Raw genomic sequence first — 25074 nt, 5'->3', positions numbered from 1 at the left:
AGTGTGAGCTAGAAAAATACATCAATAGTGAAACTCACGAACAGAATACAAACTCTTCACCTCTGAACTCAAATTTTAAAACCTTACTCCCAGCTTGTTAAACTAGCAGGTAGGTATATCAACATCATGAGCCTCTGTAGCTCAGTCAGTGTAGACGAAGTCCTTTGGTCATAAAAACCTGGGTTCGATTCTCGTCAATGATGTGAGGAACCTTTATCTGGTCTTTTAAAATGAAAGGTGAGTTAGCCAGTCTCGTATGGAGATAGGGGGTTTTTCCATGGAAAGTCAGGCTTTTTGTCCCCCAGAATAGGCAAATTGGCTCCATGAACACACATAGATTACAGTCATGAATACATCCGAGCCATATGCCGGTCCTGAGCCCAGATAAAATTGTGGGGGTTGGGAAAAGCAATGGTGAACTACCCTGTAAAAATCTCACCAGGAACACCTTGTGGACAATGCCTAAAAAGTCACCTAGAGTCAGAAACAACTGAAGGGAAAAACCACCATATCAACATCATTCCTAATATCTCCTCAAAATTCACATCATCCACAAACAATTAAATATCTTCCTCAAATCAATTCAAATTATTGTTAATGCAAAAGTTAAGTATTAACAAGATAGTTCAACTAAAAAGGGAAATACATATGCAACTATAATATTATTATTATTATTACACCTTCCATGGAGTCGGCAGACTCATCGTGGGAGGTTCGTTCAACTGACAACATATTTATCATACCGAACCTTAAAATCGTTAACACTTCTTGCATTAACAACACATTCTGGTAATGCGTTTCATTCACTGATAAATCTCCATGTAAAAAATCTACTCCTAAGACCCCTCTTTACCATGCTCTTACATAACTTCCAGGGATGGTCTCTGGTTCTTCCCCTGTTTATAATGTTTAACTCTTTTTATAATCCTCTCTGGATTAATCTGATAAAATCCTCTCACTAACTTAACATCTATATCATATCACCTCTTTTCTTCCTATCCACTAAACTCTGCAATCCACATTTCTTCAACCTCTCTTCATAGCCAGCATTCCAACGTCCTGATATTGTCTTAGTCTCTTGTCTCTGGACCTCTCTCCAATGTTTCCACATCACATGGAAAACCAGATGACCAGATTTGAGCACAATAGTAAAAGTGTGGTCTGACCAGTGCTTTATACAGTGGCACAACCACTTCCTTATCCCAACATAGAGTACTTCTTATCATAGCAGCACTACAATGTGCAGCCTTTGCAACACTAGCAATATGCCCTCTAAACTTCAGTCTGCTTCAACCATCACTCCCAAATCTAAAATCTCATCCACTTCCTGCAGTACAGAACCTTCAATATAGTACACAGCCTTATATTTCTGAACTCAAAAATGCAACACCTTGCACTTATTAATATTAAAACTACAATTCCACTCCTCTGTCCACGTCATAAGTCTATTCAAATCTTCCTGAAGGGAATTAACATCAGTAGTGCTACTTATAATTCTCCCGAACTTTGCATCATCAGCAAACAGTTGAAGATCCCCAGTCAGTCCACATGATATATTGTTTACAAACAAGTTAAACATCAGGGAACCAAGACAGAACCCTGGGGCATGCCACTTGTTATCCTCCTTTTTTGAAACACTGTTCCATCATACACAACCTGCTGTCATCGCTGCCAATCTCTGATCCATCTAATCAATATACGATCTATTCCCATCCTCTGCAACTTGTACACTAACTTATCATGTGGTAATCTATCAAACATTTTTGCAAAGTCCAAGAATATCACTGTATATGATTCTCCTTTATCTAACACACTCGTTACCCTATCATATAATACAAGTAGATTGATAAAACAAGACTTACCCTTTACAAATCCATGCTGACCATCATAAAGAATGCTATGTCCATGAAACCAATCCTGTATTCTATTCCTAACCATCTCTCCAACACCTTGACCACAACTGCAGTTATACAGACTGTGCTATAATTAGAAACTTGTCCTAGAACCATGCTTGTAGTGATATTTTGCCTTCTTTCCACTCCTTAGAAACCCTATCCACTGCAAGATTTTAATTAGTTGGCCTAGTTGGCTGAGTGGTCAGCATACCCACTCTCCAACCAACAGGTTGCAGGTTTGAATTTTGCTGTGGACATAGATGTTTGCGATTGTTTTTAGGTGGAAGATGAATTTCATCACCCAGTAAGAGACCACCATCCCTGCTTATTGAAGGCCTGAAGTGGCAAAAAAAGTTCCATGTTTAGTCTCTAGAGCAGGGTTTCCAAACTATGTAAAAAAATTACAAAATATATCTAAAACTGATAAAAATCCTTAGCCCATCCATGGTACAAATGTACTATACATTTAGTAATAACCTTTCGTGGGTGGTAACCACATAAAAAAAAATTAAATAACCAGGTCAAGGACATAGCCAACTGTGGTGCACATTCCTTAAGAATACATGGTGAAGTCATCCATTACAACAGCCTTATTAACATCTAATCTAATCAACATCTGATACACCTCTGTTTCTTTCACTTCCAATTCTCTTAATACTTGCCTCTCTTCTATATATTGCACTGCATCATTTAGACCAGTATGATATATGCTGATAAAGTGCTTGTTCAATAATTCCACTATATCTTTTGCACTGTTATTCTACTGCCATGACTATCCACTAGTGTCAACCTGTCATAATTACTCTTTCTCTTGCTTGCCATATAGCAGAAAACTTCCCTTGAGTTAACTTTAGCCTGGCCAGCCAATCTCCTCTCATACTTCACCTTTTCTTTCTTTACTATGCTTGCCACCTTTCTAGTCAGCACTTTATACTTTTCATGGATCCAATCACTACCACTGTCTTGCATCTCCTCCATAGCATTTTCTTTTCTAGCACAGCCCGTTTGATTTCACTCCTACTCTGTTTACTTGCTTTACCCTTGGTATCCAGTTATACACTGCTTGTTCAGATACTGGCTTGTGAATTTCCATGTGTTGTCAACATCTTTTCCTCACAGCTCAATCTACCCAACGTACTGATGCTAACTGACTACAGAGCTTCTTATAATCAACTGCTTTATACTTTCACATATATCCATTTTTGGCACAGTAACCTTTTCTTGTTTCACCACTTCGCAAACAAATACCTCATGATCACTCTCACCAACCAGCAGCAGTGTCCAACACCTCATTAACAACTACATCTTGTGTTTACTTTTGGTTGTGCAGCATCTGCAGCAGACCTCACACTGATATTGTGACAAAGGACATCCAAGGATAATTAATTGACTCATGTCTTCTCCTGAACAACATTCTGATCTTGTAGTGAAAACTCCTGATTATGTACCATAAAGTACATGAGATATTGCACCGAGCATCATAAAATTGCTTGGCGCAAGAGCAGCAGGCCTCGATGTATCCCAAGACATCATGGAACTACTACTACTATCTTGATGTGAAGGACTGGCAAAAGACAAAACTGTAGTTCCAGGTAATAATAGTAAGACACCAGGTTCAATATCTTTTATCATACTTTGTGTAACTTGACAAGAAGTAGATAATGCAGGTGATACAGAATAAGGAACTAATATTTGGCTATCTCCACATGGCTCTGCTTCTATGTTATTTGGTTGAGTTTTGACTAACTTAACAGTATTAAGAATAGGCATCATATTTGTCACTGGGATTTACATCAGATCTTGGAGCAAATTGTCTAAAGATGTTGTCACCATCTGTGATTCCTCCATTTTTATTACTGTATCTTCACTTTGTTGTGATACTTTTACCAATACTAAACTCTGCATTGGTGGCAATTTTGTGCTGTTTTTTTTTTTTTTTTTTGGTTGAACCTCAGCAAGTAACAAGGCCTGGTTATTTGAGTCATGTTTACTCTTCTCCTGAAGATTAATATTGGAAGTATTAATGTGCAACCTCTGTACAGATCTGAACATTCAGACTTTTCACAGCACTAATAGCATAGAAATTTGGCCATGTGAAATGTTCACTTCACCCTTGCACATATAATCCATTATCATTTTTAAATCTGTGTATATATATATATATCATATCTTTGAGAATAATAAATGGATGTTTACACACGTTTTCAAGAAATATGCCATAAAAGAAAAAACTGCAGGCAGACAGCACTATTTTGTGTACCTTAAGTCTCTTACCTTTATATACTAAAGTCACATCTATAAACCTTTCACTAGAAAGTATTTAATTAAAAGCAGTTAATATGTTGTAAAAATACAACTAACTCCTAGATTGTCATGTCTTCACCAGCAACTATACACATGTAAATTAAGCTTAACTTGTACAAACCAATCAATGAAAAAAAAAAAAAAGTCACACCACATTATTGTTTGACTTATCATATTAATGACTTCATTTATCTTAAGAACTTCTGATCAAACTAATAATGTAATGCAGAATTATTCACAAAGCCATGTAATACATGGTTTTGCGAATAATTCAACAATAACCAATTCCCCAACTTATGAATGAATCTTAAATACCAAATAAGAGGGCGCTCGTGAGTCAAGCGTGGAATACGTGTGTAAGAAAAGCTCCAGATTGAGATAAGTATTCTTGGAATAATTAAGTATATATGAGTGTTTGTTTGAGTGAGAGCTGCTGTAAAAGTTATGCGCTACCATTATTATTATTGTGGGGAATTTTGTTTTGCTTAAACTTAATTACGAATTCGTTGTTATTATTAGACTTTAGAGTGTTAACCGGTAGATTAAACATGGCTAATGCTTTGTCATTCAATGACTTTAACTTAGATTTCAGTCATTTCATTAAGTGTGAGGTGTGTTATATGTATTCTTTCGATTACATAAATGATTTGTGGATGTTTAGGAAGGATGGAAAGAGGGTGTGTGTGCGAAGTGTGACCTGAATGAGGAATTGATGAATGCAAATATGAAATTGATGACAGAAAGTGTTAGTAGCGAGAATGTCATGGGGAAAATGAGTGCACGTTCGAAAGAGAAGGATGGTGTGAAAGAGAGGCAAAAGAATGTTAAAAAATCAGTAAAATAGAAAACGAGTGATTTAAAAACTGTAACGGATGTTAAAGGATGAAAGTGAGGCGAGAGTGGCAGAAGGAAAACGAAATTGAGAGAACGAATGAAATTGGAAATGGCATGATGCAGGCATCGAAAGTGGAAAAAATTGAAAGAATCAATGATAGCGAAAGTCGGATGCATGTTGGACCGAAAGTACGAAATCACAGAAGGATGAATGAGAGTGAAAGTGAGAAGATAGTGTCGAGACTCAGAAAATTAGAAAGAATGTGACGCGAGATTTGGAAGTTGAATTGGATTGGATGAGGAAAGAGATGAAATGGATCTGGAATGAAATTAAGAAAATTCGGGTAAAAACTATTAAAACTAATCATGATGGCATAAAAGAGTTAACGAAAGATGAGAGAGTGGCGTTATATGGTGACTCCATTATTAAAGGTGAGCTGGATGATAGAATGCACAAGATGTGTTTTCCAGGGTAAAATGAATAGAGTGATTGAGGCATTGAATATGAGGAGGGAGTGAGCAAAGGAGTTGATGGTTTTAATCGGCATGAATGATTTGACAGAGGACAAAGAGAGTCAGAATGGATGTTGGGAGGCTGCTTAGAAGGATAAAAGAGAATAGTGTGACAGGAAGGGTAGTCAATGTGTTGCCTAGGTATGATTGTGGTGAGATGAGGCAGAGAGCAAGGATTATGAATGATATGCTGGCTGAAATGTCTGCGGAGATGGGAGTACAGTTTGTTAATATGTGGAATGAGTTTGAAGGAAGAAGTGAACTGTATGGGAGCGATGGACTGCTTTTGAGTGGTTATGGTGTGAGTCACTTGGAGAGACTGCTGCTGGAAGGTAGAGAAGTGAGTAGAGTGAAAGAGAATGAATCAGATCAAACAGGAAGTGATGTGGAAAAGCAGGAGAGTAAGACAGGAGAGATTGAAGAGGTGGTGATGAATGAGGAAGTGAGTGGTATGAGTATAGAAAATGAGAGAATGGGTGTGCAAGAGGAGCAGGGAAACGACGATGCTCAGAGTGGACAGGGGTACACAGCGTGAGAAAGGTGGATGCACTGAGAGAAGGTGAGAGCATGTGTGGACAGGAAAGAAATGGGATGACCTGGGATCAACAGGAAACAGTTAGAATTGAAAAGGGTTTTAAAATGAATAAGCAGAAAGGAAAATTGCCCCAGTCGAACATGGAGAGATCACATCGAGTGAGTAGTATCAGTGGAACTAGCTGTAGATCCAGAAATGAGCTGTTGTGTTTGTATACAAATGCTAGAAGTATAAGAAACAAGGCAGATGAAATGGTTGCATTAATTGCGTCAGTTTACCCAAAGATTGTCGGAATAAGTGAGACATAGTTGGAAGAGGACGACATCCTGACAGGAATAGAGATGGAAGGGTATGATGTGTTTTGTGGGGATAGAAGGGTAAAAAGGGAGAGGGAGTGCTGTTGATGATAGAGAAAGAGTTATGTCCATACAAAGTAGAGATGCAAGAGGGAAATAGTGCCAGTGGTTTTGAGGCAGTATGGTGTGAGATAGAGGTGAGTGGAATCAAATACTTGGTAAGATGTTGTTATAGACCAGGTAATGTGGATGGTGGTGATAATGAACTGTATAATCAAATTAGTCAAGCAAATAAGAAAAGGATTGATCATAATGGGTGATTTTAATTATGGCAATATAGATTGGAATGGTGAGATAGCAATTGGAAGTAAAGAAAATGAGGTGAGGGATAACTACCTCAGATAGTATGTAACAGAGGGCACGCTAGGATTGAGGGTCTTGGATTTGGTCATCTCATCAGAGGATGTAATTATAAATGAGGTGTCAAATCATCCAATAATTGGTCAGAGTGATTATGAGGTGATTACCTGGGTAGCTGCCAGCAGTGTGAGACCTCTGTGAGAAAAGGGTATATGTGGATCAAGGGGGATGATTATGAAGAGCTCAGGAGACAGCTTGCGGGTGTAGCATGGAATGAGGAGTTAGCTGGAAAAGAGATCAATGCAGCTTGGGGGGGGGGTCAAAAACTATTTAGTAGATGCAATTTCTAAGTGTATTCCAAGGGTGAGAAGGTTAAATAAGGTAGGTATGAGATGGATGAATAAAGAGATTAAGCATGTGATACAGAGAAAGAGAGAATTGTGGAGGCAGCATAAGAGAAGTGGAAATAACCTATTCCATGAGGTCTAGAAAGACCAGGCAAAGAGGATGACTTGGTTGGTGAGGGTAGCTAAAAGGAGGTATGAACAGCAGTTAGCTAATGAAGCCAAAAAGAAACCTAAGAAATACTTTCAATATGTAGCCAGCAAAAGAAAGAATGATTATGGAAGGATGACATTGATAGGAGAAAATGGTATAAAGACAGCTGTTGCAGAATGTGGTGGAGATACTTAATGAGCAATTCATAAAGGTCTTTCAATCTTGTGAATGTGACTTCATGGAGGGATTGAGAGTAGTAGATAATGGGGAGGAGAGACTGACTGTAAGTGAGCAAGAGGTGTATGGGGAATTGAGCAAACTTGATGTAAATAAGGCTGTGGGACTTGATAATATATCACCATGTATTCTGAAGGAATGTGCCAGGGAGTTGACGCCGGCCTTGACATATTTTTTTACACGTTGTAGTTAAGTTGTTGGAGAAGCTTGTCAGAACTAGGATCCAGAGTTGAGTTGACAGCAATGGTATTATCTTTAATGGACAGCATGGATTTGCTACAGGGAGGTCATGTTTTAGTAATCTACTTACTTATTACAATAAAGTGACTGCTTCCTTGGACAGAGGAAAAGGATACACAGTAATATACTTGGATTTCGCAAAGGCTTTTGATAGACTTTTGATTACCTCATGATAAATTGATAGTCAAACTAGAGCAGATGGGGTTGGATATTAGATTAGTGCATTGGATTGGAGACTGGCTATCTGATAGGTATCAACAAGTTGTGTATGGTGGAGTGATATCCAGGAAAAGGAAAGTCACTAGTGGAGTGCCTCAGGGCACTCCACTAGTGACTTTCTGTTATGGGACCATTATTGTTTAACTTGTATATTAACAAAATAGGTTAAGATTTGGATGGAGATATTCAGTTGTTTGCAGAGATGATGCAAAGTTTGGATGAACTATGAAGAGTAGTGAAGATGTTGTGGCCTTACAAGAAGACTTGAATAAATTGAGTGATTGGGCACGGAAATGGAGATGTGAGTTCAATATTGCAAAATGTAAGGTTTTAAAATTTGGAAAACAAAGATGGGATGCAGAATTTATGCTTGGTGAGAATATTTTGTTGGAAGTAGAGGAAATAAGAGATCTGGGGGTGATAGTGGATAAGGATCTAAAATTTAGGGGACACATAGCCAAAATTGTGAAGACAACACAAAGGCTTCTGGGAATGATGCGGAGAACATTGATGTGTAGAAGTAGGGAGATTCTTGTTCCATTGTATAAGGCTTTGATTAGGCCACACATGGACTATTGTGCCCAGATTTGGTCACCTGGTTTTCAGAAGGATGAAGAGATGTTGGAAAGGGTCCAAAGGCGACTGACTAAGGTAGTTTCTGAGCTCTGGAATGTCGAGTATGAGGAAAGATTGAAAATATGTAATTTGCAGAGTCTAGTGGAGAGAAGGAAGAGGGGAGATATGATAGAGACCTACAAGTTGGTAAGGGGTTGTTATAGGATCAATGGTGGAGAAGTTCTATAGAGAATAGTGGAAGATCAGGGGAGAACCAGAGGTCATCCCTGGAAACTGTATAAAGAGGGTGTGAGTAGGGGAGTGAGAGGCAGGTTTTTTCATTCAGAGTTGTGAGTGATTGAAATGCCTTGCCCGAGAGTGTGGTGTCCAGTGGCGCACCCAGAGGGGGGGGGGGGGGCAAGGGGCCCGGGCACCCCCCAAAGAAAAGGAAATAACACTAGAACATTTTCCAAAAATCTTTTCCTAATTAAAATTCTTTTTTTTTTTAAATTTATGTTGTGTCGTGTCTTCTATGTCTATACTACTTATGAATTAGCGATCACTGCAGATGCTCAGTCATAGGTCGTATGCGATGCGTAGTGTGTATTCGAAAATCGACTACTCAACTCGGAACCCCCCCCCCCCCCAAGGTTAAATCCTGAGCGCCCGGCCCACTCCAAGATTAAATCCTGAGTGCATCACTGGTGGTGTCTGCAAAGAGTTTGAATGTGTTCAAGGCATGGTATGATGAGCTGTGTGTGTGTGTGATAAAAGGACCTCCCAGATGAGTCTTTGACTCCATGAGGGCTTGGGGTAATAGTAATAATAATAATAACAAAATCACTAAGGAAGTTATATGTGATTATAAGCTATATAAGCAATTCATGTTGATTTTGCTATGTCCTAGATTTTTTTTTCCTTTGTATAAAAAAATATGCATCTTACCTCTGGTATGCTAGTTTTCTTAATTCTGCATTTCCAGTTTCCTGAGAGAGAATGGCAAAATTGACCAAGGATTGCTGTTGTCAAAGAAAAAAAAAAGATTTTATTATAAACAAAAGTGTCAATAAATTTGCAAAAAGTAGTAGTTTCAATGCATTTTCAAATTAAATAACAGCAATAGTATAGAAAAACATTCATTTCTCTGTATGACATTAAAGAAGTACAAGTCAGTTTACTGGAAGTAACATAATAATGTTATTTACTAGAGCATCTACAGTTCATCAATTAGTCAGTTCCCTTTCAGTGGAAAGACCAGGATTTGATTACCATTTCAACATAAGAGAAACATTATAAGAACTTTTCAACTATAAGATTAGTTGTCATTCTTACAATTACAGAGGGTGGAAGAATTTTTCCCCAGAATTTGGTTTTGATACAAACAGGCTCAATAAATATGAGCACACCAACAGACAAAATACCATATACAGTACCTTATTCTATCAACCAGGTCACAAACATACCAATTCCAACTAGAACTGGGAAAGGCATAGATGGAAGTGGCATTATTACTGTAAACTTATTAATGTGCATTGGAATTAATCATCACTGTCAAATTCCTAATGTGCAGCCCCTCAAGGTATATAAAGGATACAATGACAGTACTACATAATGAAGTTTACTTTATTATTAACCTACTGTCAACAATTTTTCCTCCAAACTGATCTGCTATTTGTCAAGACTCCAATGATGTCAGCTATTTTGCTCTTCTAGGGCACTTATAATTGCATCAAACCACCTAGGTCTTGAATTTTCTCTGGTTCATTCTCTGCCATTCTGGCAGCAAACACTTGTTTTACTAATATTTACTCTGCCATTCTGTTTAAGTGTATCATGACTCATGAGATAGCTATGTTCACACATTCCTGAATGCTAACAATGCCGTATTCCTTCCTAATATCTTCATTTTCAGTATGATTCTGCCACTGATGCCATCAGTTCACGCTCCTAATTTTTCTCAGAACTCTTATATCCATTGTCTCTAGTTTTGATGAACTGTTTTATTTCTAACCCAGCTCTCAGATCTATCAGTCAAAATTGATTTTGAACCCTTTCTCATATACAGTTAGTTAGTTAGTGTTCTGATTAAATTTTTCTCTTTTTCCATATAAATTTATTCATTTGATTCATGACCATATCAGCTTGGGTTATCAGGTTGTCTATTTTTATATTTAATTTGTTATCTTCCTAAAAGTTGTGCCTGAATTGCTGAAATGTTTTACTTGTTCTATAGATTCCCAACTGAGAATGCAGGTGATGTTTCCATGCTTCTGTGTATTTTCATGTTTTGGGATCTTTTTATTGCTGATTTTCATAACGAATTTTTTACAACAATTAATCTAGTCAAAGAATTCTTAAGAGTGGTGCTGGATTTCTTTAGGAGTATAACATCATTTGCACAAAGTAAAGAGCAAAGCTGAATATTGTAAATTCTGATATCAGGTTTGATACCAATTTTCTTCATAAAGTGATCAATATAGATGACGAAATATAATGGAGATGGTACATCTTTGTATTACACTTGATTTTACATTAAACTACCTTCCTATACCTCCTTCATTTCTAACTGCTAACTTACAACCTAATCAGAGATTATGGTTAACAGCCTCCGTAGCGCAATTGGAAGAGCGACGGTACATTACGCCCTTCAATTGGAATAGGCCTAAGTTCGATTCTCGTCGCGATGGGGAGGAATCTTTATCTGGACGATTTCAATCGAAGGTGAGTTAGCCAATCTCATACGGAGGTAGCAGGGTTTTTTCTCCCGGAAACTTGGGTTTTTCATCCCGCATACAGACAAATCGGCCCTTCAAAACACACGCAATTTACAGACAAAAAATACTAGTTGTGGTAGAGGTGGGCGGTAGATGGCGTTGATGGAGATGATTCGTAGTAGAGGTTCGGTGTAGTAGTTGAGAGAGTTGTAGGTGTCTTCCCGCGATGAGTCTTCGGACTCCTTGGAGGTGTCACGAATAATAATAATAACAATAATCTTTTTGCCTTCAGTTTTGTTTCAATAACAAGAAAAATAAATGAGGAAAAGGCATATACTGCTTTTTTATTTTGAAAAAGTATGTGGCAGGTTGGTACATGATAAGTTGATGTTTAAGTTGCAACACATGGTTAAATATCAGGTTAATGACATAGATAGATTGATATCAGCAAGTTCTGTACAGTGAGTACTATGAAGGACAAGGAAGGTCACAATTGGGATTCTGCAGGACTCAGAACTAGGACTATTGCTGTTTAACATTTATATCCTGTTCCAGAGGACAGTGGTAGATGTAATAAAAGAGGAAGAGGAGATGCAAGTTTGTTGTTACTGTTGCACTGAAAAGGGATGGTAAGCAGATAAGTACCCGTAGAACAGACACAGTACTGTGAGATAGAGGATGATGTAGTCTGTAAGGAAGAGATCATCTATGAGTTGAATTTTTCTCCAATGGAGGAGTGAGAATTTTTAGGTTCACTATCCCAAATATGTGAGTAGCATTTTAAGAATGAGCAGATTTGGGATTTATATAAAGTTAGTAGCTAGGTGGATGAAAAACATCTTCAATGAAAGATGCCTAGTTTTTTAGATGCTGAGGAAGTCAATGATGTGATGTGTTTATGCTAGGAGAGGATGGTGGTAAATGTTAGTCCAAGTGGAGAGAGCGATCTGATCCTGTCTGGTGATCTGTGTATTACTGAAGGGTTGGTGAGCTGAGATCCCTTTTTCAAGATCAAGAGAAAAATCAGGAGTGCATTTTGTTGGCATTACCGACATCATGTAACGCCGAGCCCTGTGGAGGTGATTATCATAGTCTTAAATGTCAACTTGGGGAAGTTTCGTGGAGGGAGGAATTGGAAGGCCGGGATATCATTAGTGCTTGGGAAATTGTAAAGGAATATTTGTTAGCAGCAATGGTAAGCTCTATTCCACGAGTGAAGAAGAGGACACAATTTGGAGTAAAGTGGATGACAAAAATATTAAACAGGAATTGCAGCGAAAAAGAGACAATGGAAGAGATATAAGGAGACAGGTGAAGAGAAGATGCACGAAGAATATAAGACACAGGCCAGGAGAGTGACTAGTATGGTAAGGAAGGCGAAAGTGGAATATGAGAAAAGATTGGCCTTTAGATCCAAGGAAAATCCTAGAGAAATTTTTAGCTATGTGGCCAGTAGGAGGAGAAATGACTGTGGAAGAATGATTAGTACACGTAATTTTTTCTGGCGCTTTCACAGTAATTGCACCCACTCCCCAAGCTTTTTTGTGGGATAAAAATGGTAATAGAGTGACTGAAGCAGAGGACATAGTGGATTTGTTCAATGAACATTTTATTGGAGTATTTCATCCTGGAAGAGTCAATTTGAATACTACAGGGCAGGTTCGAGGTTAGAGGTGCAGGAGGAGAGTGTGTTCCACTTACTGAGTACTTTGGATGTTAGTAAAGATGTGGGACTGGATGGTATTTCACCATGAGTTTTGAGAGAATGTGCTTTGACCTGACTTTTCAATGAAAGTCTGGCTGCGGGATAGGTGCTCATGGAATGGAAGGAAGGTAAGATAGTGCCATTACATAAGGGCGGTAGCAGACTGGAAGTGTCTAATTATAGGCCAGTTTGTGTGTCATCAGTAGTTGTTAAGATCTTGGAGAAAGTAGTGAGGGACTGTATACAGCATTGGGCAGATGAGGGTAATGTTATCTGTGAGAGTCAATATGGATTTGTGAAGGGAAGCTCTTGTTTTAGCAATATGCTAGCCTTTTATGATAAAGTTACAAGAGCATTAGATGAGGGAAAGGCACATACTGCCATTTTCCTAGACTTGGCAAAGGCATTTGACAAGGTGCCACATGATAAGCTGATAATTAAGTTACAGCACATGGGTCTGGATGTCAGATTGGTCAACTGGATTCAGGATTGGCTGTCCGATAAGTATCAGAGAGTTTGTGCATGGTGGAGCAATATCAAAGAGGCAGAAGGTTACAAGTGGGGTTCCACAGGGCTCAGTACTGGGACTTATATTGTTTAACCTTTATGTCAATGACATTGTCCGTGGATTGCAAGGGGATATTTGGTTGTTTGCGGATGATGCGAAGCTGGGAAGGGTTATTAGTAATAGTGCAGATGTGCACCATTACTAATAAACCTTCAAGAGGATTTGAATAAGCTAGATAGATGGGCAAATGAATGGGGGTTTCGGTTTAATGCATCAAACTGTAAGGTCTTGAGGTTTTGGACACATCGATGGGACGCTGCATACTCTATGGGAGGAGTTAAACTGGAGGAAGTAGGGGAGACAAAAGATCTAGGGTTGATGATTGATAGAAACCTGAAATTTATGGGACATACTGCAAGGGTAGTGAAGGTAACACAGAGGATTGCTGCAATAATGAGAAGGACGCTGACCTGCAGAGATGAAATGGTTATCATTCCGTTGTATAAGACTCTGATCTGACCACACTTAGACTGTTGTTCTCAGATCTGGTCCCCAGGATTTGAAATGGATAAATTAACTGGGGAAAGGGTACAAAGGCAGATAACAAAGATGTTGGCTGAGGGAATGTGGACCGGAGTTTGGTGGATAGAAGAAGGAGGGGGTGATATGATTGAGACTTTTAAACTGTTGAAAGGTGGTTACAGGTTTGACACTGGGGGAGTTCTTTTGCTTGGTTGAACAGCGGGAAGGAGTGATGACAAGAGGCCAGCCGTGGAATTTATGAAAGGAAACTGTGAGCAAGAGGGTGAGGAGTGGTTTCTTTGCATGGAGAGTGGTTGAACCATGGAATGCATTGCCTGATGGAGTGGTGAGAACGAGAACGGTCAATGAGTTTAAGGAGTGGTATGATAGACTTTGTGTTTCTTAGGGGGGGGGGGACCTAAGAAATCTCTCGATGAGTCTCGATAGACTTGTGTTTATTAGAAAGGACCTCCCACGTTGAGTCTTTTGACTCCATGGAGGCCTGAATAATAATAATAAAGATGACCGGATTGTCTTTGCCCATTGAAGAATGGTATAGGGATCAATGTTTAAGACACTGGTTGAAGATGATTTTAAAGCAGGGGATGTCTGAGCACTGCATGGCTTGTCAAATAAGTAGGATGAATAGATAGTATTGTGAGCAAAATTATGAAAAGAATTAGTGGTAATTGAGAGTAGGTCATTTACATATAGGAGAACAAGAGGTATGGGGCATTGAGGCACTTACATACTGGTGGAGAAATTCTAAGAGAGGTAGCAATCCACCATGACATGCAATGTATGACCAGAGAGAAAGCTGACTACCCAATCAATTGCAAAGAGTGGCAGGCATTCCAAAAGATAGCAATTTGCTTAGCAGGCCTTGATGCTAGATGCAATAAAAAACTCTGGAAATGTTAAGAGTGTCAGCACATGTTCCTCCAAATCTTTTCATGGCAAGTGCCGAGTGGTGAGCGATGTAGGCCACAAGGTAGACGATGAATCTTGCATGGAGGATACTGGTGGCCATTGATTAATGGCAATCATTGAATCCTGGCCTGGTTGGTCGAGTGCTTAGTGTATCTGCTCTCCAATCAATAGACTGCGGGTTTGAATCCTGCTATGGGCATGGAGGTTGTGATTGTCTTTAGTGGAAGATTTTCAAAGCACAGTGTGAGACCACTGCCCTGCTTATTGGAAGCCTCAAGTGGCTTGTAAAAGTTCCATGTTTGGTCACTAGAGCAGGGTTTCTGGAATTGGTGAATATAAGTACAAAATATACAAAATGGAAAAAAAAATAATTCTTAGCCTGCTCATGGTATGAAGGTACTATAGGTTTACAAATAAGCCTTTCATGGATGGGACCAACATTAAAAAAAAATAAGAAAGAAAACTGGTGGGCCTCTAGGTAGAGAAGCTCACTATGATGACTTTCTCTGTTATATTTAGGACAGGATTGAGGTGATAGCATTTGGTCAGTAGACTGATGGTACACTACTTCTATCTCTCTTTTTTTTGGAATAGGCTGGATATATGATTCCAGTCTATTCCATTGGAATAATTACCAGCTAAGTACAGAAGACTGTAGAAATGATACAGGAGACAAGTATTTTGGAGCATAATGTTATTATTTGAGTATAACTGTAGAGATGTATATATTATATATTATATATTATATTATATTATATATTATACTCAAATAATAGTATATATTATTTGAGTATAACTGTAGAGATGTATATATTATATATTATATTATATTATATATTATACTCAAATAATAGTATATATTATTTGAGTATAACTGTAGAGATGCCATCAGGACCAGAAGACTTTTAGTGCTCAAGATGTTTAATATTTATTCTTCAGATGTCTTTTGCTGAAACATAACAAAGGACATATGGAGCTCAGATTCCAAGACAAAGGCAATTTACCTTAGTCATGCCACATCCATGAGAGAAAGGTGGAAACATGTATGGCAAGTTTTCTGTTGTTGGTCTTTAGAAGTCAGATACAGATTTGGATGACTGTTTTGGATTTATTGCATGTGCTTCAGCATAAGCTCCATATGAAGCTGGGCTTCTTGATACAAACCACCTGCAGTAAGCTGTTTTTTGTTTTCCAACTGCTCTGGAACACTAGAAATTGGAAAGTGAATGAGAATTTAGGATAGAATGGGGAATGAAAGCCTTCATGCCAGAGATAATTTCTGTGACTTGCTCCAAGCATTACTTCAGTCAGAGGAGCAGAAGTGATAATCAAACCATGAAAAGTAGTAGTAGAAATTCTGGAGATTGTCCACCTAGTATCTTTGTAGTGCAAAAGGATACATTTGAAAGCAGTTGGAGGAAGGGCATTCTGTGAGAAAGGAAACTTGCACAAGATTGTGATCTAAGTTACCAAGAGGAGAGGTGATCTCTACAGTGTATCTGTAAGAATATATTGGTAAAAAAGAAATCAAGAGTATTGGGAGACTGAAAAGAGTTATCAAGAATACAGGTAGATAGACGTATAATTTGCATTAGGTCACAGTTTATTATTATTATTATTATTAATATTATTACCCAAGACCCCATGGTGTCAAAGACTCATCCAGGAGGTCCTTTTATCAAACATACAGCTCATCATATCGTGCTTTAAACATGCTCAAATTCTCTGCAGACACCACACTCTCAGGCAAGGCATTCCAATCATTCACAACTCTGCATGAAAAAAACATGCTTCTCACTCCCATACTCACACTTTCCTTATACAGCTTCCAGGGATGACCTCTGGTTCTCCCCTGATCTCCCACTATTTTCTGTAGGACCTCTCCAGCATTGATCCTATAACAATCCCTTAATAACTTGTAGGTCTCTATTATATCTCTCCTCCTCCTGTCCACCAGACTCTGCAAGTTGCAGAGTCTGGTGGACAGGAGGAGGTGATTTAAGCATAAATTCTACATCCCATTTTTGTTTTCCAAATTTTAAACCTTATATTTTGCAACATTGAACACACACACACCCATTCCCATGCCCAATCACTCAATTTATTGGATAAGGATCTGAAATTTAGGGGACACATAGTCAAAATTGTGAAGAGGCTTCTGGAAATGATGCGGACATTCCAGAGGTTAGAAACTACCTTAGTCGGTCGCCTTTGGACCCTCTCCGCATCATTTCCAGAAGCCTCTTCACAATTTTGACTATGTGTCCCCTAAATTTCAGATCCTTATCCACTATCACCCACCAGATCTCTTATTTCCTCCACCTCCAACAATACGAAGTAGTATCAAAAAGTTTCGAGACTAGGTTTGTAACGCAAAAGCGACCAGATCTGTTGCATGCAAAAAACTGGATGCTCCACAACAACAATGCACCCACTCACCGAGCTCTCCTCACACGTGAGTTTCTCGCCAGAAACGCATGATCTCACTTCCGCATCCACCCTACTCACCAGATTTGGCTCCTGCAGACTTTGCCCTCTTCCCAAAGATTAAGATCCAACTCAAAGGTCACCATTTTGACACCATTGCAGAGATCCAGCACAAATCGCAGAAGGTGCTTGACATTTCGAAAAGAAGATTTCCAGGACACATTCCAGAAGTGGCAAGAACACTGGGAGCGCTGTATTGATATAAGGGGACTATTTTGAAGGTGATAGTGTGTAAACATAGATAAATAAAGTAATTTCTTGTAAATAGAGCTAATCTCGAAACATTTTGATACCACCTCGTATATTCTCACCAAGCATAAATTCTACATCCCATTTTTGTTTTCCAAATTTTAAACCTTATATTTTGCAACATTGAACACACACACACCCATTCCCATGCCCAATCACTCAATTTATTCAAGTCTTCTTGTAAGGCCACAACATCTTCACTACTCTTCATGGTTCATCCAAACTTTGCATCATCTCTGCAAACAACTGAATATCTCCATCCAAATTCAAATCTTCACCAATATCATTAATATACAAGTTAAACAGCAATGGCCCTAAAACAAACCCCCGAGGCACACCACTAGTAACTTTTTTTTCCTTTTCCTGGATATCACTCCCCCATACACAACTTGTTGATACCTATCAGATAGTCAGTCTCGAATCCAATGCGACAATCTAATATCCATCCCCATCCACTCCAGTTTGACTATCAACTTATCATGCGGTAATCTATCAAAAGCCTTTCCAAAATCTAAGTATATTATTGTGTATCCTTCTCCTCTGTCCATGGAAGCAGTCACCTTATTGTAATAAGTAAGTAAATATTACTAAAACATGACCTCTCTTTAGCAAATCCATGCTGTCCATCAAAGATAATACTATTGTTGTCAACCCAATTGATCCTAGTTCTCACCAGCTTCTCCAACAATTAACTACAACACCTGACACACAGATAGGCCTATAGTTTGATGCTTGAGTTCTATCACCTCCTTTATGAATTTACACAATCTTGCCCACCTTCCACTCCTTAGGAACTTGACCGAGTGCAAGACTCATATTAAAAAATATGTCAAGGCTGGTGTAAACTCCCTGGCACATTCCTTCAGAACACGTGGTGATATATTATCAAGTCCCACAGCCTTATTTACATCTAAATCCTTTCTTTTAAGCTTACACAGTGATCCAAATGCATTTTTGAAAATTATGGAGACAACTACCATGTTTGAATAAAAACTTTAGTTTAATATAACTAAAATATACATTCGACGTTTAGACCTTTATGTCATGGTCATCTTCTGGAGCATACAACTATACACAGAAAACAAGCTACAATCAAACTGGTTTGTTAAAGATACAGACTAACCACTACAACAATTGTTGGCCTAACCTCTGGTTAAAAAAAAAAAAAAATTATACATCAATGCTAGAGTCCTATTATTAGTGTTATCTGTTGGTTGTAGAAATACATTGGGAGCAACAAGTATCTATCTATCTATATATTAGCATCATGATTATACCTGTACATTCCAGCCAAATGGTATGGAATGGTTTCTAATACTAGTTGAAGATTGGCTAGAGTCCTGACTTATGCTGGATCTTATATATTAGGTAGGCTGAATGTGTGCCAACCAGATCCTTGGAATTTTCATGCCATCTTTGTTGTTGATATTTGGGTGGGTTATCAGGATTTCGCAGGCTTCCTTAAATTTCCTTTCATACCAGGTTTTTGTGTGGTGTAAAGAGCGGGTGCTTTTCCAGTTGATTTGGTGTAAGGTGTTGAGCGCGTGGTCTGAGAGGCCTGCTTCACCATAATGGTTATATTTAATGTGTCTAATGTGTTCTATCTTACGTATAGAGATTGTCCGTCCTGTTTCACCAATGTACGGTAAGTTACAGGTGCAGCAGATGCAATAGACTCCAGGATGTCCTAATTGGAGGAGAGGATCCTTAGAGGACCCACTAAACTTAAAACCAAATATCAACAACAAAGATGGCATGAAAATTCCAAAGATCTGGATAGCACACATTCAGCCTACTTAATATATAAGATCCAGCATAAGTCAGGACTCTAGCCAATCTTCAACTAGTATTAGAAACCATTCCATACCAATTGGCTGGAATGTACAGGTATAATCATGATGTTAATATATATATACATACATATATATATGTGTGTGTATATATATATATATATATATATATATATATATATATATATATATATATATATAGATAGATAGATAGATAGATAGAGACTTGTTGTTGCGCCCAATGTATTTCTACAACCAACAGATAACACTAATAATAGGACTCTAGCATTGATGTATAATTTTTTTTTTTTTTTTTTTCACCAGAGGTCAGGACAACAATTGTTGTAGCGGTTGGTCAGTATCTTTTAACAAACCAGTTTGATTGTAGTGTAGCTTGTTTTCTGTGTATAGTTGTATGCTCCAGAAGATGACCTTGACATAAAGGTCGAAACGTCGAATGTAGATTTTAGCTATATTAAACTAAAGTTTTTATTCAAACACGGTAGTTGTCTCCATAATTTTCAAAAATGCATTATTTACATCTAGTTTGTTCAACTCCACATATACCTCTTGCTCACTTACAGTCAGTCTCTCTTCCCCATCATCAACTGCTCTCAATTGCTCCATGAAGTCACATTCACAAGATTGAAAGACCTTTATGAACTGCTCATTAAGTATCTCCACCACACCTTCTGCATCAGCTGTCTTTATACCATTTTCTACAATCAATGCCATCCTTCCATAATCATTCTTTCTTTTGCTGGCTACATATCAAAAGAACTCCTTAGGATTCTTTTTGGCTTCATTAGCTAACTGCTGTTCATACCTCTCTTTAGCTACCTTACCAACCAAGTCACCCTCCTTCCCTGGTCTTTGTAGTTCTCATGGATTTTGTTATTTCCATTTCTCTTATGCTGCCTCTATAATGCCCTTTTTCTCTGTATCACATGCTTAATCTCTTTATTCATCCATTTCACACCTACTTTATTTAACCTTTTCGCCCTTGGAATGCATTTAGACATTGCATCTACTAGATAGTTTTTGAAAATCCCCCAAGCATTGGTCTCTTTTCCAGCTAACTCCTCATTCCATGCTACATCTGCAAGCTGTCTCCTGAGCTCTTCATAATCACCCCCCTTGTTCCACATATACCCTTTTCTCACAGAGGTCCTCACACTGCTGGAAACCATCCAGGTAATCACCTCATAGTTACTCTCACCAATTGGTGGATGATTTGACACCTCATTTCTAATTACATCCTCTGATGAGATGATCAAATCCAAGACCCTCAATCCTCGCATGCCCTCTGTTACATACTATCTGAGGTAGTTATCCCTCAAAAACTCAAGAAACTCATTTTCTTTATTCCAGTTGATATCTCATCATTCCAGTCTATATTGCCATAATTAAAATCACCCATAATGTTCACTCTTTTCTTATTTGCTTGGCTAATTTTATTATACATTTCATAGTCACTACCATCCACATTTCCTGGTCTATAACAACATCCTACCAAGTATTTAGCTGGCCTGGTTGGCCAAGTGGTTAGCGTATCTGCTCTCCAGCCAAAAGGCTGCGGGTTCGAATCCCGCTGTGGACATGGATGTTTATGATTGTCTGTGAAAGAACTAATGGTGGTAGTCGGCGGTAGATGGCATTGGTGTTAGTTGATGAAAGTTGGTGGAGTAGTGAGACAAAGAGTTGTAGAGTAGATGCCCTCTCTCGATGAGTCTTTGGACTCCCTGGAGGTGTGATGTAACAATAATAATAATAATAATAATTTCATTCCGTTTGCCTCTATCTCACACCATACTGCCTCAAAACCACTGGTACTCTTTCCCTTTTGCATTATTTTGTATGGACATAACTCTTTCTCTATTGTCAATAGCACACTCTCCCTCCCTTTTTACCCCTTCTATTCCTCAAAACAAATCATATACTTCCATCTCTATTCCCATCAGGATGTCATCCTCATCTAACCATGTTTCACCTATTCCAACAATTTTTGAGTGAACAGACTCAATTAGTGCAACCATTTCATCTGCCTTGTTTGTTACACTTCTAGCATTTGTACATAAACACAGTAGCTCATTCCTGGATCTACAGCTAGTTCCACTGATAACACACATTCGATGTGATCTCTCCATGCTTGACTGCGGCCATTTCCCTTTCTGCTTATTCATTTTAGAACCCTCTTCAATTCCATCTGTTTCCTCTTGATTCCAGGTAATCCCATTCCTTTCCTGTCTACACATCCTCTTGGAGCATCCACCTTTCTCAAGCTGTGTTCCCCTGTCCATCCTGAGCCTCCCTGTTTCCCTGTTCATCTTGCACACCCATTCTCTCATTTTCCATACTCATGCCACTTACTTCCTCATTCATAATCACCTCTTCAATCTCTCTTGTCATACTCTCCTGCGCTTTCACATCGCTTCCCACTTGATTCATTTTCTATATGCATTTCTCTACCTTCCAGCAACAGTCTCCAAATGACTCACACCATAACCACTCAAATGCAGTCCATCGCTCCCATACAGTTCACTTTGTCCTTCAAACTCGTTCCACTCATTAACAAACTGTACTCCCCTCTCCTTACACATTTCAGCCAACATACCATTCATAATACCATAGGGGTGGAAAGAGGGTAAAATAGTTTCACTGCATAAAGGAGGTTTCAAGACTGCTGTTGTAAATTACCGACTGATCAGCATATCAGGAATCATTGTCAAGATCTTGGAGAAATTAGTCAAGAAAAGAATACAGGATTGGATAGATGAAAATGGGATATTGTATGGGGGACAACATGGTTTTGTGAAGAGAGATCATACCTCAGTAACTTGCTCATGTTTTATAACACAGTGACGGCTGAACTGGATAAGGGTAATCGGTTTACATTGATTCTACTGGACCTCGCAAAGGTCTTTGACAGGATACCACATGGAACTCTAATCAGTAAACTGGAGCAGATGGGGATGGATATAGGGTTGGTGAGATGGATAGGAGGGTGGTTGATGGAGAGATACCAGAGAGTGGTTTATTCAGGAGTTGAATCCAAAAGACGGCTTGTGACTAGTGGTGTGCCGCAGGGCTCTGTTCTTGGACCACTACTTTTCAATTTGTTCATCAATGATATAGGAAAGGATCTGAGAGGAAGTGTTCACTTGTTTGCTGATGATGCAAAGTTGGGCAGAGCAATTGTGAGTGCACAGGATGTCAAAATTTTACAGGATGATTTGGACAGTTTGGAGGACTGGGCTAGGGAAAATGGATGTCAATTTAATGTGGCAAAGTGTAAGGTTATGCATTTTGGGGTGAAAAGAATAGCAGCAGTATATCACATTGGTGGAACTGTATACTCCAGGAGATTGATGAGGCCAGGGATTTGGGAGTGTTGGTGGATAGGGAATTGAAGTTTAGGGGGGGCACATTGCAAAAGTGGCTAAATCAGCTCATCAAATCACTTGGCTTCTGAAAAATACTTTAACAAGCAGAGACAAACAAGTTATTGTTCCTCTGTATCGAGCCTTGATAAGACCCCATCTAGACTACTGTGCCCAGATATGGGAGCCTGGGTTTCTTCTTGATGGGGAGGAGGTGGAGAGGATCCAGAGACGAGTGACCAAGATGATAGAAGGTCTGTGGAATGAACCTTATGAGAACAGGTTATAGATTTGTGGGTTGCAAAAATTGGTCAATAGGCAGAAAAGGGGTGATTGAGACATTCAAATTAATGAAGGGTTTCTATAAGATTAATCCAGAAGATATTTTTGAGAATAGGACTGGTGGTGGGAGGACTAGGGACCATACATGGAAGCTGGGCAAGAATGTAGCAGGGGTGTTAGAGCTAGGGTTTTTACTTGGAGAGTGGTGAATGAGTGGAATAAGCTACCGGAGTCTGTTGTGGGTGCTACGACCATGAATGAGTTCAAGGTGAGGCATGATAGATACTGTGTGAATGTCAAATAGTTGTTCTTGACATGATGTTAGGGCCTCCTTCGATGAGTCTGTCGACTCCTTGGAGTTGCCCGGAATAATAATAAAAAAAATAATAATAATCCTTGCTCTACACCTCATCTCACCACAATCATAGGCAACACGCTTACTACCCTTCCTGTCACATTATTCTCTTTTATCCATCTAAGCAGCCTCCTGATATCCTTTTGACGTGCTCTCTGTCCTCTGTCAAGTCATTCGTACCTATTAAAACCATCAACTCCTTTGCTCATTCCCTCCTCATATCCAATGCCTCAATCACTCTACTTATTTTACGGCCTGGAAAACAAACCTTGTGCATCCTCTCATCCAGCACACCTTTAGTAATGGAGTCGCCATACAATGCCACTCACTCGTCTTTTGTTAACTCTTTCGTACCTACTGGATCTCTTTTAATCATTTTCACCCAAATTTTCTTAATTTCACTCCACATCCATTTCATCTCTTGTCTCATCCAACTTTCGAATCTTGTGTCACATTCTCTCTATCATTTAATCTTTCTAATTTTCGAACTCCCGACTCCTGCTTCACACTTTCACTCTCATTCATCCTTTTGAGTTTCTGTACTTTTGGTCCATGCATCCAACTTTCCCTGTACACCCCCTTGAGGGTACATGGCAAGAATTTGATGATGATGATGATGATGATGATGATGCATCCAACTTTCGCTTTTCATTCTTTCCATTTTTCCCACTTTCGATCCTTTCGTCATGCTATTTCCGGTTTCTTTCGTTCTCTCAATTTTGTTTCCTTCCACTACATTTGCCTCGCTTTCTTTTTCGTTCGAAAAAGAAAACGAGTGATTTCAAATCACTCGTTTTCTTTTTCAATGCTTTCTTAACAATTTTTCGGCTTTCTTTCACACCATGCTTCTCTTTCGACCAAGCACTCATTCTTCCTGCGACATTCTCGCTACTAACACTTTCTATGATCAAATTGATATTAGCACTCATCAAATCCTTGTTTAGCTTACACTTTGCACATACCCTCCTTCCATTAGCCCTAAATATCCACAAACCATCTATGTAATCAAAAGAATACATGTAGCACACCTCGCACCTCACGAAACGACTGAAGTCTAAGTTAAAGTCATGCACTGACAAAGCTGCTGCCATCTTTCCTCTGCCGGTTACTACTCTAAGGGCCAAAAACAATGAATTTGTAATCAAGTTTAAGCAAAATATCCCACACACTAATAATACTAGTAGTGCACAACTTTTATAGCAGCTCTTACTCAAACAATCACTCATATACAATTAATTATTTCAAAATAACTTATCTAAATCCAGAGCACTTCTCAGTCATGTTGGAAAAGGGAAGCCAGTTGGAGTTGTGAATATTAAGGCCATTTAGGAAGATACCCTCACTATTTGGATAGCTGGATTGCATATGGTCAAGCTTCATGGAAAGGATGGTGAAGGAAGGAGTGATTTTCACTGTTTGGAGATTGGTGAATGCAGCAAACAGCTCATGTTCAAAGGCAAAGTCTTGAAATTTGAGATCTACCAACAGGAGATTGCACACTCCATTGTTAGAACTATACTAGAAGAAGTTGAATGGGATTTTGGAGTACCACTCAATAAAAATTTGAAGTTTTGGGAACATAGCTAAAGGAATGTTCAGTTGAACAGGCTAGGCATGTTTGTATAATTTAAATCTTAGCTCAGGAAAAATCCAATAGGAATGAAAA

General features: G+C 38.7%; 1 protein-coding gene across 1 annotated transcript in view; it reads right to left on the bottom strand.

Moving 5' to 3' along the window:
- The window catches only part of LOC150105132 (protein O-mannosyl-transferase Tmtc3-like), a 318113-nt gene that overhangs the window by 37851 nt on the left and 255188 nt on the right, over positions 1–25074 (bottom strand). Inside the window, exon 13 of the mRNA XM_090395125.1 lies at positions 9432–9505. Within this exon, the coding sequence (XP_090251251.1) occupies positions 9432–9505 (74 nt within the window). The remainder of the gene's footprint in view (positions 1–9431; positions 9506–25074) is intronic.

Source organism: Typopeltis vanoorti, chromosome 7, assembly GCF_054136105.1.
Source record: "Typopeltis vanoorti isolate ZY-2024b chromosome 7, IOZ_Tvanoo_1.0, whole genome shotgun sequence".
NCBI classification, from domain to species: Eukaryota; Metazoa; Arthropoda; class Arachnida; order Uropygi; family Thelyphonidae; genus Typopeltis; species Typopeltis vanoorti.
The sequence above is the reverse complement of the archived record's forward strand: the minus strand, read 5'-3'. Positions and strand labels throughout refer to the sequence as shown.